At 46.1% G+C, this 19,055-nt stretch overlaps 1 protein-coding gene and 1 long non-coding RNA gene across 4 annotated transcripts in view; one reads left to right on the top strand and one right to left on the bottom strand.

The window, feature by feature from the left end:
* Cad88C (cadherin 88C) overlaps positions 1-19,055 on the bottom strand; it is a 164,722-nt gene that overhangs the window by 54,429 nt on the left and 91,238 nt on the right. For all 3 annotated transcript variants that reach the window (XM_065454720.1, XM_065454722.1, XM_065454721.2), the window contains exon 2: positions 10,787-10,890. In XM_065454720.1, the coding sequence (XP_065310792.1) occupies positions 10,787-10,859 (73 nt within the window). In that variant the 5' untranslated portion in view covers positions 10,860-10,890. The remainder of the gene's footprint in view (positions 1-10,786; positions 10,891-19,055) is intronic.
* Positions 1-19,055, top strand: part of LOC135920472 (uncharacterized) — a 252,501-nt gene that overhangs the window by 142,285 nt on the left and 91,161 nt on the right. The window lies entirely within an intron of this gene.

Below are 19,055 nucleotides of genomic sequence, written 5' to 3'. Positions count from 1 at the left end.
CGCCCAGAAAGAAGTTTTAATCGGTTATCGGTTAGCTGAGTTGCAGTGGTCAGACCAGACCTAAAGCCATGTTGATTGTCATGAAGCAGTTGGTTATTTTCTAGATGTATCATAATTGCCTTAAATACAATATGTTCTAACAGCTTACAAATTGTGGATGTTAGAGAAACTGGTCTGCAGTTGTTTCATTCTAAAGGAGGTCCAGACTTGTGAATTGGGACTATCCTCGCGGAGCGCCAGTCGTCGGCTATCACACAATACTCTAACGAGATTCTATATATTTTATACAAATACTCTGAACACCCAGGTCGCATATCTGTTAAGAAAAACGTTTGATATTTCGTCAGGACCGGGTGATTTCTTTATACCAAGTTTACGCAAAAGGTTAAGAATCCCATGTTTGCTTAAGTTTACTTGAGGCATCGGTTCAAGAGGCACATAAGATGGCAGGTGTACGAGCGACGCCGTCAGCGCAAAAAAAAAAAACAACGGACTGGAAAAATGCGTCAATTTTTTTTTTTTTTTTAGAAATTATGGAGGGATCATCAATGCTTACGCCCGTTGCTTTTATTTCTGTGATACCGCCTTTACCGTTAGGCAAATAACGCCAATATTTTTTGGGTTGTTCTAACATAAAAAGGACAGAGTGCAGGAAATACATTGGTTTCTTGCTGCGTGCATTTTTTCCTGAAAAGTTTGTACTAGACGTGGAAGCTGTTTCTTGTCACCACATTTACGATAGCGTTTAGTCTTTCGTTTTGGATGGATCAGATCACGATCCATCCATGGGTAGTCCCTGCTGACACGTTTCTTTTTTAGAAGCACATAAATGCGTTCACAGTGAAATATCATGTCTTTAAAACGTGACCATAACTCATTAACGTATTTTATCTCATTAAAATATGGTAACAAGGATTCCATATAGCAGAGCACTGCATCATCATCCGCATGCGTGTAGTCCCTGATAAAAGTGTCAGAACGTTTGACGGGTGATCGCGAGCCAAAAACAGGACATGCTAAAACGAGTAACTTGTGATCAGGTATCCCATCTTTGACACAAACATCTTCATGCGTCAAGCGTGACCTCATGTGCCTGAGCATCGGCGCAGAGTTCATAGGCCGGCTAGACAACCTCCTCACTCAGTGAAATAACTAGCATTTGTTCGAACTGTCTCGCTCTAGAAACCAACGCGTATGCCTGGTGATCGTGGTGATCGAAATGAATGTCAACGAACTAATTTGCCGAGAAGCACAGCCTATCGTAATCGGACCGTTGCTGGCAACGGCCAGCTTGAATTCACTTTTTTTTCTTTCTTTTTTTTTCGATGGTTGTACTTCTGTCTAGTTATATTCCTAAGTTCTCTGCCACTCACGACAAGTGATATCTTACAGAGCCAGTTCTCAGCTTAGTACCAGCGCAGGAGATTAAATAGCGCATAGTATATATATGAGAGAAAGGCAGGGAGGTTAACCAGAGTTAAAGCCTCCGGTTTGCTACCCTGCACTAGGGGAAGGGAAAGGGGAAGTAAAGACGGTAAGAAGAGAAAGGCGTGAAAAAAAACAGATCGCCAGTGATTTCGTAAGGAGGTCAGAGAAGCGTCGATCCTTCAGTGGAACGCGAGAAGTCTAAGATCTCGCATCGCCGATTTTGGTCAGCGCACAGTAAAATAAGTCGTATAACACTTTACTCCAAATGGGTCAAGCGAAAATGTCGCAACAATTGACAGAACAATGCGAAGTTTTTATTCTGTCCTTCCAAATACAGGAGCTTCTTTATTTTCTCTTCCTATATAGTTTGGCGAGATGCTTTCCCAGCGCCTGCAGCAGTGTAATATCAAGCGATGCAAACTACTCACATCAAAGAATCCAGCTGTTGAGTTTATAACATGATAGTATTATATACTATAAGGGACTCATGTGAATGTATAGGAATAACCGCCTCGGGTGTTTCGTTAGGATTTTGGGACGTAATGCGAAGGCTATCCCTGTTTGTCTCTCTCTTCGTTAAGCGGCTGTTTCGTGGGCACTCGCATCGTTAAAAATCGGCACATCACAAACACACCTGTGAACAGCAAAATCGTTTGACTGAGATGCAAATGTCGTGCTATCTCCATTGTGCGCTTGCTACTTTTTTTTTCTTTTTGCACTAAAACTCGTGGATGCGACGCCAAGTCGCCCAGTATATTCTATCCATACATCCAGTATGCAAATGCTCAACGCATCAGTACACTGTGATCATGTGGGATCGGTATTTCCTGGTGCTCACGCTTTGTTTCGCAGCCACGATAGGTATACGTTGTTCTGCTGTAAGAGCATGAGAACTTAAATGTGAATTGCGCTAGGTGCTTCGCTGTGGCCGAGTGCTTCAATCATAAACGCCAGCGGAATCCCCTAATTAACAGAGAATATTTCGAAAACGCCTTCGTGAGTCGGCGCTAGGCACAGCGTTCAATGACGCTTGAACGGTGCAGACGAAGGTGAACAGTGTAATTTTGTTTTACTAGAATGTTCTCACGACTCCCTGTACGTTGCATATGCGTATGTCGCGCGTTAACGCTCTCTCTCTCTCTCTCTCTCTTCCCGTCGTATTCTCGACAGCGCACTACTCTTCGATTTATCGTCGATATTTGTAGTCATCTAAACAAACTGTGGTTAAGAAAGCGATTTACCAGGGAAGCGAGCCAAAATCTACAAAAAAGAAAAAAGGCAATGAAATGTCTTTACCTTGTATGTATCCCATTACTCCAAAGGCCGACCAGTTGTTACTCTGAATGAAACAATAACTTAAATTTTCCTATCAGCTGCGATAACTGGATAAATGCACCGAAGGCGCGGATGAGGACAGAGACACAACTCATGGGTTACCGTTCGCTCAGCTGAACAGTACGCGTACATATATATATATATATGTGTGTGTGTGTGTGTGCGTGCGCGTGTGCGTGTGCGTGCGTGTGTGTGTGTGTGTGTGTGTGTGTGTGTGTGTGTGTGTGTGTGTGTGTGTGTGTGTGTGTGTGTGTGTGTGTGTGTGTGTGTGTGTGTGTGTGTGTGTGTGTGTGTGTGTGTGTGTGTGTGTGTGTGTGTGTGTGTATAATTCCTTCACGTCTTTTTTTTGTATCCATCCCAAATACGGCAACAGCGGCTCATTTGCAGATGGCAGGCTAAGCGGAAATACTTCTTGCACTTGTATCTTCACTGCTGACTCTATGTTCCCAAATAATTATGTAATCATGATTTCTTGCGTTACACGAAACATTTCAACGCAATTCATTTCCGTTCCGAGCAACTGAATCGATCATAACAGATTCCACACATATGAATGTCACGTGACAAAATCGAATTACTTAATAACGTGCGGAATAAGTCGAGTTGGAATTGTGAATGCATGGTAGGTTTCAGCGCAGTCATCAGAACGTGCGAGATGAACAAAAAAAAAAAGAACGGGTAGGACATAGAAAGAGCGCTCTGTCTCGTTTATACCTTTTTTTTTTTCTTCCCGTCTTTCGTGTACGCTGTGCTCAATACTACGATGGACTCGAAATACTTGTGATAAGTTGAACCGCAATATAAATAATCTTTTTTTTTCTGGCGCGAAAAACAAAAAACAAATATCAGATAAGCGAATTATCGTTATACGTAAAGCAATCTATGACCTTAAGCTCGCTATCTAAGAAGCGCAACAATATATCTCCTGTATATACGTTTACGCGCCGCATTCTTCCCCTCGAGCAACGTTCATTTCCGGGCATATTCCTTGACAGTTACTTAAAAATTCCGTGTTCATATTAATGCACTAAATACAGCATATGATAATCGATTTGTTACCAAAGCTCACCATTTCTTTCTTTTCTTTTTTTTTTTAGAACTATATCAGCTACGCTCCTTTTGCTTTGACACCTACTTGCGTCATTAACTGTGATGCAACATCGGGGTCTCACGTATTGAGGTACAACTTGTGCAATTGCAACACATCCAACGTGACGCTGCAAGAATCATCACTGACAGTGCGTATACGAAGCGGTCACTCCTATTTTCATAGATATTGCGTTTTTTTCCCTTTGACTCACCATGTTGCATAGGCCTTATTGTGGATTATTGTAGGGTTTATTACTAATCCTTTAATTCACAATTCCGAAGTTTCGATTATTGTAGACGTGGCGCAGATCATTCGTGCTGATACCTTTAGAATCGCCAGTCAAAATAACGTCTCGCTTCCCGGTGTTCGCACAAACTGTGGCAAGCAGATAATTGACAGCGTTGACATTTTTAGAATGGCTTACATCTCGCAGTAAGGCTGCTGCTTGCTTGATAATTCTTAAACGACTCTAGTGAAGTTTAATGTTTATTTCAGCTCCAAACTTAGGTATGTCGCACATTTTCCACATTTGGCTGTTTCTGTTTACTCTGAGTGTTTTTTTTTTTTTCTACAGCAAGCTGTAGAAGAATGGCCCACAAAATGGAAAACGAAAATTAACGAAGCGAAATCTTTCATGCTGAGAATTACAAACAGAACAAAGCATGTTAGTGATTATAATTACGATATGAATTCAACAGTTCTAAGTCAAGCTGACGCGGGGAATACCTAGGTTTAACCATTTAAGAAGACTTAAGAGGGACTGACAACTGGCCAGAACGTGTTGTGAGACGTCGATTTAAATGAAATGACCATGATTTATAGTCGTAGAATCCAGCACGCTGTTTGCGATTCAAGTAGGAATTATAATTTTTTAATTGGCAAAGAGCGTCTCGAAAACCAGTAAGTGGCGCGAACTGGCGGTGAAGCCTTGGTGCTACGGATGTAGTACATGAGAATACTGTAAGTGGCCCGTTGTTAGGTACCGCATACTTATTGTTTGAAAACTGCACTTCATACATTATTAGGCTTTTTCGCTTTATTCTATGCCCACACTACAAAGTCAAAAATGTCCACGCAGCATACACTCGAGTCCCTCAATGCATGACGGCGCACATGGTTGCTGTTGTACGCGCGTGAACGTGCGAGCGCGCATGCGAGCGGCTAAATATCCATTGTTCCAGCTCACTCAGATCTTCGAGAGACGACATGCTTCGGAAATCAAAAGCTCACGTGTGGCTACGGTAACACGCTGAACTGCGTATCACGTGCAAAAACCGTAGTTTCAATTTAGAGAACTTGGCTTGGCTTTTTTTCTTTTTAAGCACGCTTGACTTGTCAATGACGAAAGCTCTTGGACAGGGTACCACGAAAGCACGCAGCCATTATTGTAAAAATAATTTAACATTTCGGAAAACACGAATCGCGGGAACATCGGCTTGATAACCAAAATATAATTTATCGCAGCTACGACCGCACTTGTCATCTGCCTCCCACCAATGCCGGCATATAATCGCTATCACGCACACCTATCGGTGCTTATGGCATGCTTCCAGGGAACGACTACTTCTTCAGTGCAGATCAAAACATTCTCATACAAGAATGGTCCACGGCGTTTTACGCGTTACGTCTATACATGATTCAACACTCTGACTTGACAGGTTTCCATTACACTAAAAAAAAAAAATGGGTACAATCATTGCACGTTTGCAATTCCAAACCCATTTCTGGGTGTGTACACGTATTCAGTTTTTTTCACGAACGATAAATGAATGCAACTGTTTACCATTGTCTGTTCTATATTCAGTAGTATCGATACTTTCTAAGCACGTGTTAAACACCGTTTATGAAATACGCATTTTGTAACTATCATTCAGACATTCTAGAGTTCTAGACTGTTTCCTGCAATGTTTTGTCATGTTACAAACATCATCATCATAGTGCGACAAATATGTATGTTAACCAAAATATTGTCTGATCTTTTATGTTGTGTTTACTCTTACCTTATTTTTCAATGTCACGTGCAACTTTTCTGCACCCACCCTGTTACGGCTAAGACGGCCAACAGTATCCGGACATAAAATTAGGGCTTTAAGTAGTACACGCAGGCGAAAGAAAACCGTGAACGAAAGTTATGCAAGACGGTTCTCTCACGCAATCCTTAATAGCCGAGGAGGGCGACTGACGCTGACGACAGTTTGTCCCGGGAATCGCGAGATAGAGGCCCATTCTGCATTCCGTCTGGAGTCAACGGCCTTGTTCGGCCACTACACAAACACACAGAGCACATCCATAAACTGCGCATTTTTGTTTACTTTTCCCAACGAATGACTCCCGATGGACGCAGCCAAACATTCGGCCGAGGTAGGTTGCTTCGGCCCCCTCTCCTCTCCGCTTTCAACTTTGAACTCTGCGAGCCTTCGGACGCATCTCGTGCCGCTTTGTGATGAGGCGAGCAGCAGGCGGGCGCGCAGAGATTACTCGCGGTGCCGTTCTCGTCCGGCCGGCGCTCGTCTCCCAACGAACGCTTCCGTCCGCTCGCCGCGCTCGAAGAAAAGGCGAATCATAAGTTCGTGATCGCGTGAGTTGAGGGACCGGCGATCGCGCTTTTTTGAATGCCGCCGCACCGCACCGCTGCCGCCGCCGCCGCAGCTAACGCGGTATATAACCCCTTATTTTACACCTGAGCACACTCGGCGTGCATGCAGGACTGAAATGCAAGTTTCGCGCGCGCTATTAGGCGTTTTTCTTGTAGCTGCGCCTTCCTTTCTTTTTTTTCTTTCTTCATCCCTCGCCTCTATGAGCTATGGACGCCCTGGTCGTAAAGAACAGATCTCGGCGGATGTCCTTCGGGAATGACGCCCGCACGCGGCCACGTCCGCCTTCGCTCACGAAGGCACTGCGTGTAAGCGGGCCGTCGTCGTAAAGAAGCATTAGACGAGGAACGTGTTGCGCTATTCGCGGACGTGAGCGCGCCTTATTAGACTGCACTGCGCGGATGTATATACGTGCCCCGGAAGGCGGGAACCGTCGCCCGCAGTGCCTTGCGCACCCCGCTAGGCGTTGACCACGCTTTAAGCGAATGGGCGAGGCCGGGTTAGGGAAAAACGCTGTTTCGGACGCGCTCCTGAGAAGCCGCCCGCTCGTTGGTTCGTTACGTCACCCGCCGTAGTGATATACCTCATGTACGAAGCCTCATGTAGGAACCGTTGGTGTATAACTAAGCGTGTTCGCAAAACGGCGAGGCACTCGTCGTATACCGGATGTGACGAAGGGACGCCGAACGGCGACTATACTACCAATAACTTTTTCGAATCGTTTTTGCAAATACCGCCATCGCCAGTGGCTACGTGCCGTCCATCGATCATCGGCTTGTTTACGGTTTCTCTCCACGCTATACTCGCTGCCGTTTACAGGCCAGCACCTTTGCAGGCTCTCTCACTGCCGCAAGTAACCCTTTCTACAGTAGTGTAGCATCCCTGTTTTGTATGAAGGGGATCGATTCATATGCATGAAGCGACTGATTCATCCGTATGAACAAAATTATAAGTTCAATCGGCGGTGCGTTATAATTAGCCCCTCCCTATAGAGAATATTATAACGATGCGTGATAATGTTCAACGTATACATGTGCAAATGGTAGCAAAACTTACGTATTTAAGCTTATACCCACCCCTCTCCCCACCTCACACACACACCAAGAAGAGAGCGGTAGATTTGCCCCCCACCCCCTTTAAAAAGAAAGTGCTAACACGCCACTTGTAGAATAGACCAATTAGAGTGGTTTAGAATAGCGCAGACGTTACTATAGCGTAGAATTACACTGGAAGACGCGTCCGGGAACAGTAGTGCTGGCAGTAGCATCCTGTGACACTGTGATTAACTCAAGGGAACTTATATGCTAGCGTAAACGGTGGTTTTCACAGCAACATAATCTAGGCGAAGGAATTTTCGAGTCGTTTATGTTTTGAAGGCAACAGTCGTGCAACACACTAAAGCTTCTGACAAATCATGGATGACCACAGCATCACAAGGTCTCACCGGCTTCACTGATGTTCGCAGGTAGTACCTCCACGCTATAGTACGTTTACCCCCATTCTAAAGATCCCTAATATTCACAACCACGTTCCTTCTTATATTAAATGCGATAACGCTCGGATGCAGAAATTAACCGAAACATCAGTTTATTTACGTCCCTGAAACTGGCTAGGAATTCGGATGAACTCCGATGAACTCCTGCTTCAAGGCTTGACTTAATTAGTCTAATTTCATAGTTAGTTCTCTAATTACTACCTCGAGTCCCTCTGTATGATGCATGTATCCATGGTAAAATAAATCCCGAGAAACTCATATAATAGTTTTTTTTTTATTTAAGCAATTACAAGCGCATTTTGCAAAGCACCCTGTAAACGCGACATTAGTCATCTCTATATTGAGTGAGGCCATTTCCTTTCCCCAGTGTAAGGTAGCCAACCGGACTCAGTCCTGGTTAACCTCCCTACCTTTCCTTTATCATTTGCTCTCTCTCTCTCTACAGTATACGACCACTCTGCGATACTTTGTACGCCAACAAAACACTTAAGTTGAAATATCGACGTTCACATTCAAAAACCAGTACCATGAGGTCGCGCTTCATTAGAATAAGAATTTCTGACGCCTTAACAAAAGAGAGGGAGAGAGAGAAAGAGATCGCTAATACAGTACATTTACCCTAATAGACAAGAAAGGAACTCTTATGCCCTTGCTTTGACTTGACTGATTTCCAAGCACTTTGCTGCGTGCACAAACAGTGTTCCCTCTATCCCGCTTTCCTCTTTCTGTTCCCCATTTCCCTTCTCCCAGTGTAGGGTAGCAAACCGGACGCTCGTCTGGTTGACCTCCCTGCGTTTCCTCTCTTTGCTATCTCTCTTATGCTGTCTGAATACCATCATATCTCCTTTCCTGGTGTCCCGTTTTAGCTCTCTTCTATGAAGTTATCAGGCACTAACCGCACAAAGATTGCACCGTGTTTCAAATCTTAGGAAGACCCCGATTTGTGCATACCCGTTTGAAGATGCGAAAGTATTGGCAATCTGCCGCGGTAGCCCGGCTGTGGCGTGGCGCTGTTAAGATTGAGGTAGCGGATTTGACCCCGGCAACGGCGGCCGCGCATTTCGATGGAGGCAAAATGCTGCAAAGATACTCGTGCACCTATAGATTTAAATGCACGTTAAAGAATCCCATTTGGTCAAAGTAAAGCCGCAGTTCTCCACGACGGCGTGCCAGGGCCCTGCAGTCATACCGTGGTTTTGGCACCTAAAACTTCCAATACATATATTTTTCTCTCTTTAAAGTTCACAAATAGTCACTCCAAAGTGCACCTGTATCCTTACAGATATGCTGTACCAATTGTACCAATGCTTTTAGCGTCTATAGTATAAAGATACAATGAGTGCACTCCCACGTCTATATCTGTATCCATAGAGATAGGCTATACAATTTTTTTAGCGTCTATTATAGCACACATAGGCCGCAGTTTTGTAGCGATGCCTTTTCTGAATCCGTTCCTTTTTCGTGCTTCTCGCGCTTCATCAGTGACCAGAGCGACGCTCCGCCCGCGTTATCAATGCGATCAGCCGGCCGCGAACGGTGGATGATACGAATGGCATAGAATCGAGCGGAAGGCATCGCTACAAAATCGCGGCCATGCATTCATTCGAGAGCGAACCGGTATTCTTATAGTTTTGATACACAAATGATTTGAGCGCCTAGTTTCTAGCGTCTAGTATAAGAATATAAATGTATTCCTTCCCAAAGGCAGCTGAATCCTTATACGTTTACGCTGTATACAAATGTGTTCGGCGTCTCGTATAAGAATGCAATTGGATTTAATGCCCAAATGCACCTGTATCCTTATAGATAGGCTATAGAAGTGCCTTCAGTGTGTTGTTTTCAGTGTCTAAATATACAAATGTCAGAAATGTTACACAGAAATGGCACGTAGAACTATGGAAATGCATTAACACGCAAGCGTTCTTGTTTCCAGCACATGGGCTATACAAATGCTTCCGGCGTCTAGTTTTTGCACCGCAGGCTCAGACCATGGCTGGATGACTGGCCGCATACATTACGTCACACGCCGTGCTATACAAATTATTGCTTGATGAGCCGTTGATGAGGTATAATGTCACAAGACAAAATCTGGGATATGGGAGCCTGCAACAAGGTGTAAGACCTCGCTAGTTGGCGATTCGTGATGCCAGCTTCACAACGCGGAAAACAGACAACGATAAGAAGAAGGAAAAAGACAAGCGCTGACTTTAGCTGATCTCTCTTGTTTTCGAGATGAAAAAACAGTTGGAAGTCAGCGCTTGTCTCCGTCCTTCTTCCTCTCGTCATTGACTGATTATTATTATTTATTTTTTTGCGCATCATAGCACTGCATGAGAGACACCGTATTTGATGGTTCTGACTTAATCTTTAGGTCCCTTAGCGCGCACCTAAATCTGAGTACAGAAGCGCATCTCTCGTCTCTTCCTCGCCAGAATGCGGTCATTGCGCGAATCAAATCAGCGATCACGTAGTCAGCCGTAGAACGCCACGGCCACTGAGGCCGCAACGAGACACGCTACAGAGCTGCGGTTGGTTTAGAAATGCGATATTTTTCAGACCCTAAAGATGTCGCTGGCTTTCAAGAGGCCCTAAAGCAATTTGCACGGCTGTGAACTGTTTCACTGGGTGCTGTTACGAAAGGTTTGCTAACGACGACCAGTATGCACCTGCACAGACAGCAACGATGACACAACTGCCTTCTGCCATAATGATCTCACGCGCAGGTGACTGCTTTGAATGAGACTTTTTCCGTTCGCTTCCTCGGTCCCAGACGTAGCTCTAATGAAAGTGTTCGGCCATACGCGAGCAAAATGCAGGTCGTCCGGACTCGTGTGCTCAACTCACCTTGCGCGCTGACGATGCATGCGGCCAGGAATGCGACCAGCGGTGTTAACCTGGACCAGGCCCGTGTCGACATCGTGCCATGGCTCTCCGGCTTACGCCACGGCCTGCAACGTACAAACACAACGGCAGAGACAGACCGATTTTTCACAGAGCTACAAGCCCCATGGCTGCCTTAATGGCGCGCCCGCGTCGTCTATGCCAGACTCTTCGTCACAAGCGAACCATGACTCCATTGGTAATGATTTCCTGCCGACGCGATGCACGGGTCTCCTCACAGTGGCGTTCAAGTGGCGCAAAACGTCGGCCTTTCTGGGATCCCTTCGTGAGACTGACAGAGCGCGCATAGTGCGCTTATAGACGAAAGAGGATATCGCTCTTCTGCGCCAAGCAGTAAATAAAAAAAATACATAGTCAACTGTCAGTAATCCTCCCCAAAATAGCTTACGCATACTGAGCGTATTCTTTTTTTTTTTTAGACCATATAGAATTTTTAAAAATCCCCTGTGGCAGGTCGCGTAATTGCAGTCCTTGAGCTGGGCTACTCGAAGCGGCGGACATTACTCGCACGAGAAATCGAGATTATGAATCGCATGATTAAAAAAAATATATTAATTATGTGTTTAATTAATTGACTTACGGCACATTTAGCAATTTACGAATATAATGTCGGTGAGTTTGCGCGACACACTGACTTGTAACGGCTTCTAAGGATCGCACGGGTTTCGAGATATGCGCCGCCAAGCTTGCGGTAAAAAAAAAATGCGTGATTGTTTCACTTACTCTTTAAACAAACCACCGTTTTATGCACTGAAGCACAAAAGTAGCTGGAACGCCCGTGTGTTTCGTTGCACACTTTGGGAATGAATATCTCGAAACTGGCGTCATGCTGACAATTTTCACAAGAGGGTATGCCTTGCAAACCCACTGGCTACAGTTCGTGAACTGCAATGTGCGCCATGAAGCAATTAATTAAAAAATTAATTAGATAATTCTTGTTAACTAATCGATTAGGCATTTTTTTTATTTATCGTGCTAATAACGTCCACTGCTTTCAGTAATTCAGCTCAAGGACTACAACTACGCAATCAGCCACAAGCGATTTTTTAAAATTCTGTGTGGTCTACAAAAGAATTCACTCGGTATTATAAAGTCAGTACACATTCGCACGTGATAGGCATGCCCGCACAAAAGTTGCGTTTTGATTACACCCGTGTTGAATACTGAACGACGTCGTTTTTGAAAGTGTTTCCCCGGATTGTAATCCTCACATTTTCATAGCAATAAATCCGGTGAAAGTTCCACACATTGAGCACATGAAACAATAAAAAACAACCAAGTAGTGCTCCCAAACTATCCGTAATTATCGGCGTGCCGTGTCTAAAGTTAGCCAAAAAACAAATGAAAGATTTAATTGAAAGCATTTACGTTCAAATTTCATTTGTTTTAATTGAAAATACATTGTGTTCACTATATCTTCATACTCGCATTCGAAGATTACTCCGTATCCGAACACACATGTGGAAGTACGCACAATAACTAGCTATTACTCACTACTACACTGTAATTTGCGCTACAAGGATGAGCATAAGTTCAGGTTGCTCGTTTTGGTTCCGGCGATAATTTCACATCTGACTGGTTAGGCTAGTCTAACGAATATGGAAAGTCCATATAAAAACTAAAGAAAATACAGATCAAGTTGCCACTTTTAGAGCCGAACATAGGAAACGTCCACAAACCTCAACCTCTCTTGCCCTGCCCCTAAAAAACTGCTTAAGAATGTATAAAATAAAATAATCTCGCAAGTAATTAAATTTTTCGAAGCGACTCGGCGAAAACGCCGAGCCTAAATGCGCTTATATTGAGAGTGGCCGGTCAATCTCGCTTTCACTATTCAGAAAACGTTTTGCATCTGTACATGCGAAGACATTCTTTTGCAACAATGAGCATCGATGCTAGCTTAACAAAAATAAGTTTCGCTGCTCCCTGCACGTCTCTTCTGCATTACTCAATTTGTTTTTTTCATTTCTTTCCTCGTGTCGGGAGTAATCCCTTAGATTTAAGTTCAACCGCATAATTCTCTCCGAGTCCTTTCATATAGCATACAGCTTTTTCCAAAAGCAACATGCTGCTTTCTTACATTATTCTGTATTTATAGTTACTTCGTGTATATGTGCACGACTAAATATTTCGAAAAACCCTACTTTTCAACTATACCTTGACAAAGGTCGGCAGGACAATTCAAGGCAGGACAGGTCAAGGACAATTCGGTCGACGAAAAACGTGGTTAAAGGCACCACTGAGCGACCACACAAAGCCACGAACAATCACTCATACGATCCGCTTCTTTCTGATAAACATCTCAGATATTCGCTACCACGATCGGCCTAAAGACGTTCCCTGCTTTACGAACTGCTTTCGTTCATCAATGGCGTCAATAAATATCCAGTCATGTAAGTGTGTGCTTGCGCGTGTATGGGCGCCTAAGCCCAGCAGTTCGACGCGACATTATATTGGCTCAAGATAAACGCCGATTGTGCAACAAACGGCTCGTGCCTGTGGGAATGAACGCCTGCATCGACGTCAACGAGCCTTTTCCTGCTTCCATTCATTTCACTCCTGCGCTTACGTTGGCACGCGAATACGCCACACGTCTTGGCTGGATAGAGATCTGTGTCATTCTTCATCGCGGAAGCAATTTGAAGAGAACGCCTCAGAGTCGCGCTGCCCCATTTTACGCGGAAATGTGCATAACGAGAGCTGCCAGCTTCATTACAAAGGGCGTCGTTCTTGGGAGCCGTGCGCACGCATGGCGACTTGAATGCGTATGCCCCTCCCCCAATTTAAAGGTAAATGGGGCTTCTATGAGCAACGCATACGAAAGTCATGGCGCGCAGAACAAGCTGGTGCTCGTGTGACCAGTATAGACTACCGGAAGCGCAGTGTACAGGAAACAATAGGGCACCCCTTATAACTAAGTCCCCCTGCACAGTGAGCTTGGGTCTCGGTGAATTTTTTTTTTATATTCACAGGCGCGCCTTGTAGAGATTTCTATGTGTTAAACTATCCGTAAGATGAACTGAAGACGCGAAGATGCTAAGAACAGACTTTATTTAGCTGCCGCGGTAGCTCAATGGCTATGGTGTTGTGCTGATGAGCACGAGGTCGCGGGATCGAACCCCGGCCACGGCGGCGGCTGCATTCCGATGGTGAAGGAATGCACGACAAGCACTAGTAGAACACTTCATTCGGTCCTGCCGGCGCTTCAGTCTCGAACGGGAAACTCTATTTGACAACCTGCCAACACGAGGCTCTCCAAACACGTGTGCGGAGCGGATCATGTTCCCCGAGTGACCGAGTGTAATTCGCAGGGACTGAATTCACGCCTTCTACTCGCATATCTACGCGACACTGAACTCATGGACATGCGGTAACCGATTCCTGAACAGCGAAAGAGACGAAAAGGCGGAGCAATTGTCGACCCAGACTGGCAGGCTATAACACCGCCTGCAATCAGTACCGTAACCAACGAACCACTCGACCAGCTAGTGCACGATGCATTGGGTGCACGTTAAGTAATCCTAGGCGGTTCAAACTAATCCGGAGTCTCCAACTACAGCGTTCCTAATAATCATATCGTGATTCTAGCATGTAAAACCTCGGATTTTTTTTTTACACTGGTTTCATTTCGTATAGCGAACAATGTGCCACGTGGAAGTGGAGGCTGTGTGAATAACTTTTGGGTCCGCGCGAAAATGAAACGAGCAGAACGCTGGTGCAGTGGTGCTCTCGCACAAAGGACGTACGCTATGCGATGAATTATTCAGTTCCTTCAGGTCAAGTGCTCAGGACTGAAATTCGCGGACCTTTTGTTACACAAGTGTAAGAGAAGTTTGTGGCGTGATAAGCAAAACTGACGCTCCAGTATATCAACTGAAAAGAGTGCCAAATTTCTGCGTTGGCGATATCCAACGTTTCGCTTGTGCTCCTGTTTTTCGTGGGTGCTCTCATTTTGATTTGTTCGGTAATGCTATGCAGCATGAGCTGCTATGCCGCTGACCGACCGTGAATTAAATCGGTGATCGTGCGATTCTGCTAAACTTATTAAGTTTGGGACAGCTTGTTTGTTGACTTAAGTCAGCTGAGGGCCGCTGAGCGCCATCAAATGCTTTAGGAGTATCTTTTCTTTCCATTTCCTGCACAAATAAAGAACACAAACTAAGTGAAGAGGGAGTCGCCTCTGGCACTTTTACTTCGACAATGCATAGTAGAGTTCGTGGCGATAGAACCTGGAGTAGACTGCAAGACCTGTTTAAATCAAACATTTTCTTTCTTCTTCTTTTTCTTCTTCGTCTTGGTCATCACAGTCATGCGCGTCGTCATCGACATCGTGATAGCTCATTTTAATGTGCCAAGCTTCCTGCGCCCGCCGCCGGCGTCTTCTCTCTGTCTTATTCACAAATTTTTATCTGTCAAATACCTATTTGCTACATCCACTTCCTAAATCTGGCTAATATGGCGGCATGCAGCAACGAGTCCGGCTGCAAATTTAACATGGAAGAAAGAGAGAAGATGACAAAATGAAAAAAATAAAAGAATACAAGCTTCGAAAATGAAGAAGTTGGGGAAGAAAACATGGACGATGTTTTGAGACCACGAGAACAACGATAGCAACATCAGCTATCCTTCTCCCCCCCCCCCCTCTCGCACCCCCTCAGCTGATCCATCAAAAGTGCTGACTCCCTCGAGCTATACACCTATGCGTCTGGAGTCAACGGTCACGGTGCCACGGAGTCTCTGATGTCTCGGCTGCTGCTAGATGGGCTACTAAGGGCCAGCTTGCTAATTCCCTTTTGCTCGTTTGTCCGAAGCTCCGGCGCGATTTGCCTGCAGTTTGCTCCGGTTCGTCAATGAGGCTATCTGGCATGCCATCGCATGCGCGTGCGCGCAGTTTTCTCGGCTGTCAGCCAATTGAGGTGGTCGCCGACCGCTTCAAATTGCCGGCTTCGCGAGCTTCTTCTGTAACGAGGCCGCTGTTAACCGCGCCGCAAGTTCCCGCAACGCCGACCGCGAGGGCGGGCAATGCGCGAGCAGCCGCATCGGCGCGCGGTGCGCGCGTCCAGGCGAATTCTAGCTGTACACGAAGAGACGCCTCCCGACTGTGTGTACCCGCTTGGAAGATGCGAGACCCCTCCTGCGTCTCATGAGCTCGCATTGCGCGCGCATTAGTAAAAACAAAATACAAAAATGTTAGGGGGTAGGTACACGAAAAAGCACTAGCGCATAGTTTGTTGTGCGCTCCTTCCAGTTGCGTCGACCTCCGCGTGACCCCAGTGGACGAAAGTGGGGGCCGGGCTGCCTGCATGTGGGACTCGCATATATAGCGCATCCGCGCCGAGCCGGGCGCTGCCTCAAAACAAAACTCGCGCACACACCGCCAACAAAGAAGCCGAGGCTACCCATACATGCTCGCCGCGATCTCGAATTTATTCTCTTAGCGGAGTTGCGTATACGCCACCGGCCGCGCGTATGGCATCTCTCTGCGCCACGCCGCAGCTGGCTATTTGCACTGAGCCGCTGCCTCTCCCCCTGAGAATAGCCGCCGACGCCTGAGGCACCTCGTTGTCCGCACGCGAGTCTTGCAGCAGGCTGCGCGTTGAGGGCCGCGGCATGTATGCGCGCTTGGCACTCGGGCCACAAGACCCGTCTTTTGTTTGGGTTTATTCTTGCGTGGGAGTCTTCCGTGTGGCCGCCGCCGCACATATGCGAGACACCTATTGGAGTCTCCTCCCGCCGCTGCAGCAGCTGTGGCTGGTGCTGCTACAAATAGCGCACGAGGCCTCTTGTCTGCCGCGAGGGACGCATCACCCGTCCTGGAGCAACAAATTGATTTATGCGTGCCGAGGCAAAGTGTCTCTCCATTTCTAATGGTACACCGCGGTCAGACCCTCCGAGTACTGTTTCGGTAACGATGCTCTTGTCGTGCGCGGCGACCCGATTGGCCGCGCGCGCGAAATGCGGCGCGAGGTCTCACACGGAGGTGTATACGTGCTGCCTTCGCTTCCTCCTCATTTGCGTACGTTTCAGGCAGTTTCATTTAGACCGCTATCGCTTCTTACAACGGCAAATCATCCGAGACAACTTGCCACGCGCAAGAGACCCTGGCGGTGGACCGTGGCGATATAGGAGCTATGCTTCCGCCACTGTCAAGCCTGCTGCGGGTGGAAAAGGTGCATGCCTGATCGCGTCACCAATCAAAGGCATTGAGAGGCTATTTATTGCATTTTCATATTCACTATCGTTGCGCCCATTCGGTCCGCTAACAAGCAAGTTTTCGCGCACCCTGCTTGTACCACCGTAGCGTGCCGTAGCGTGCCAGGAGAAGTCTATGAGTGCGTCCGCAGATATTTGCGTGTACAAATGTCACACGTTCTGAAATCTTTACACGGAGTGCGTACGTGTACGTGTACTGTGCATCTATGGAGCTGCTTAACTGTACAGTTCTGCGCAAGCGGTACAAACTACCAACGAAGCATGGCCAAGTAGAACATTTTTTTGGACGAGTTGGTTTACGACTGAGAAGGAAAACGGAAGAACGAAAGAAACAAGGGCGGGGCGAGTACACACGACTGGCGCTGGGTTACGGCTTCTGCCGAGAACTGAATGATAGTGAGACGCGGCAACGTGCGTACGCTGCTGTGTTTTTCTTTCCTTCTCTCCTCTTTCTCCCTACTTATTTGCTTTTCACCTCCCGACGCTCTTAATAGAGCCCGCAGTAATTAGATCGACACGAAGGCACGACTTTCAGCTGTGGCTAACCGGGCAGTGCTCTTTGAGGCGCCCCCGTACTCATTCTGGCTCCGACCGGTCTGGAAACCGCGCTCGGCTCTTGTTATCTAGTAAGTTTGCGTAAGCCGCTAGGGATGTTCGACAGAGTGCGTGTTTTGACAATGAGATCCCTTTACGATGGCAGTGCGCTCTCTTTCGTGGAAACGCTGGAAATTGCCGTACGCGCGACAAGCGAAAAGCCGCGGATAGTCGGAGGATGCGCGGTCGTAATGGCTGTGCTCATCTCTTCAACGACGGCGGACGATGTACAGGAACAGACAAGCGGCTATTATGGATAATCTTATATCAACAGACGCCGTGGAGTTCAGGAACCTGCGCCCGAAGCTGGAACTCGGGAGCACGCATTTCTTTCGTATCCAACAAATAATTTTTTTTTCTCCTGGGTCCAAATTCGCAAAGCTTTCCGTTCATAAGTGCTCTTCATCCTTGACTGGCTGCCTTCGCTAATAATATGTCCAGTGTCAGGATCAGCTGAAATTTGCTTATACGAAAATTCAAGCGAAATGACTTTTTGCGAATACAGACTCTGGCGATTTCTAAGTGACGATGTCTAAGGGCATCGCCTTTAAATCGGGGTGCGTTTTTAGGCAGCGTGCGTCCGACCCTATCGCCACCTGGGCCTCAGCGCCGTCATATGGCAACAGAGGAGAACTAAATCTTATAAGGACTCCGCCACTAAGGAAACGTTCGCTTTGAGCACGGTTATAAGGCTGAGTACAAATTTTCGCATTGTACGTTCTCTTGTTATTAGAAGTTCGCTTTACCATACCCTATAATGTGCCACCCCTATAATGCACATGGAAGTTCCTTATATTGTGCGCATTTCGTTATACTATATGAACGCGGTACCGAGAGCTTGGCGTTGAGTGTCTCGGCAGTTTCGGTACTGTCTCCGCTAAGACGGCAGTTTTCCACAGTCAAGTGCATAGTTTTCAACGGACACGTTTCATTCATATGGTTTGTAAAAGAGACTTTTACTTGCGCTGAAACTCGTCTGCCACAATCACGCGTCAAATTCAGCCAGTTCCCCGTATTCATTAGGCTATTAAAATGGCCATCACCACACATTTCACGCATTAATCGCTGTTATTTGCTGGCACGGAGAGTGAACTTGGCAGAATATAAGGATCTGCTATGCTGATAAAGTTTTCTCTGAATGGCACTTACTCATTGAACATACGAGACTAACACATGGAAATAAAAAAAACATATATACTGATTTCTAGAATTCGAAGACTCTTGTGTGTGTTCGCTCGATGAAGATAGCGCAATTACAGCGAGTTCCCACATTGAACGTTATTGATGCGGATAGAGTTCAACGACGATTTGAGAGAACAAAAAAAATCTTATTTCAATGATCGCATAATTCTACCTATATAAATACAGTTTTTACACAGGCATACGTAGTTAGACGGGATGCAAT

This window comes from Dermacentor albipictus, chromosome 1, assembly GCF_038994185.2.
Source record: "Dermacentor albipictus isolate Rhodes 1998 colony chromosome 1, USDA_Dalb.pri_finalv2, whole genome shotgun sequence".
Classification (NCBI taxonomy): domain Eukaryota; kingdom Metazoa; phylum Arthropoda; class Arachnida; order Ixodida; family Ixodidae; genus Dermacentor; species Dermacentor albipictus.
The sequence above is the reverse complement of the archived record's forward strand: the minus strand, read 5'-3'. Positions and strand labels throughout refer to the sequence as shown.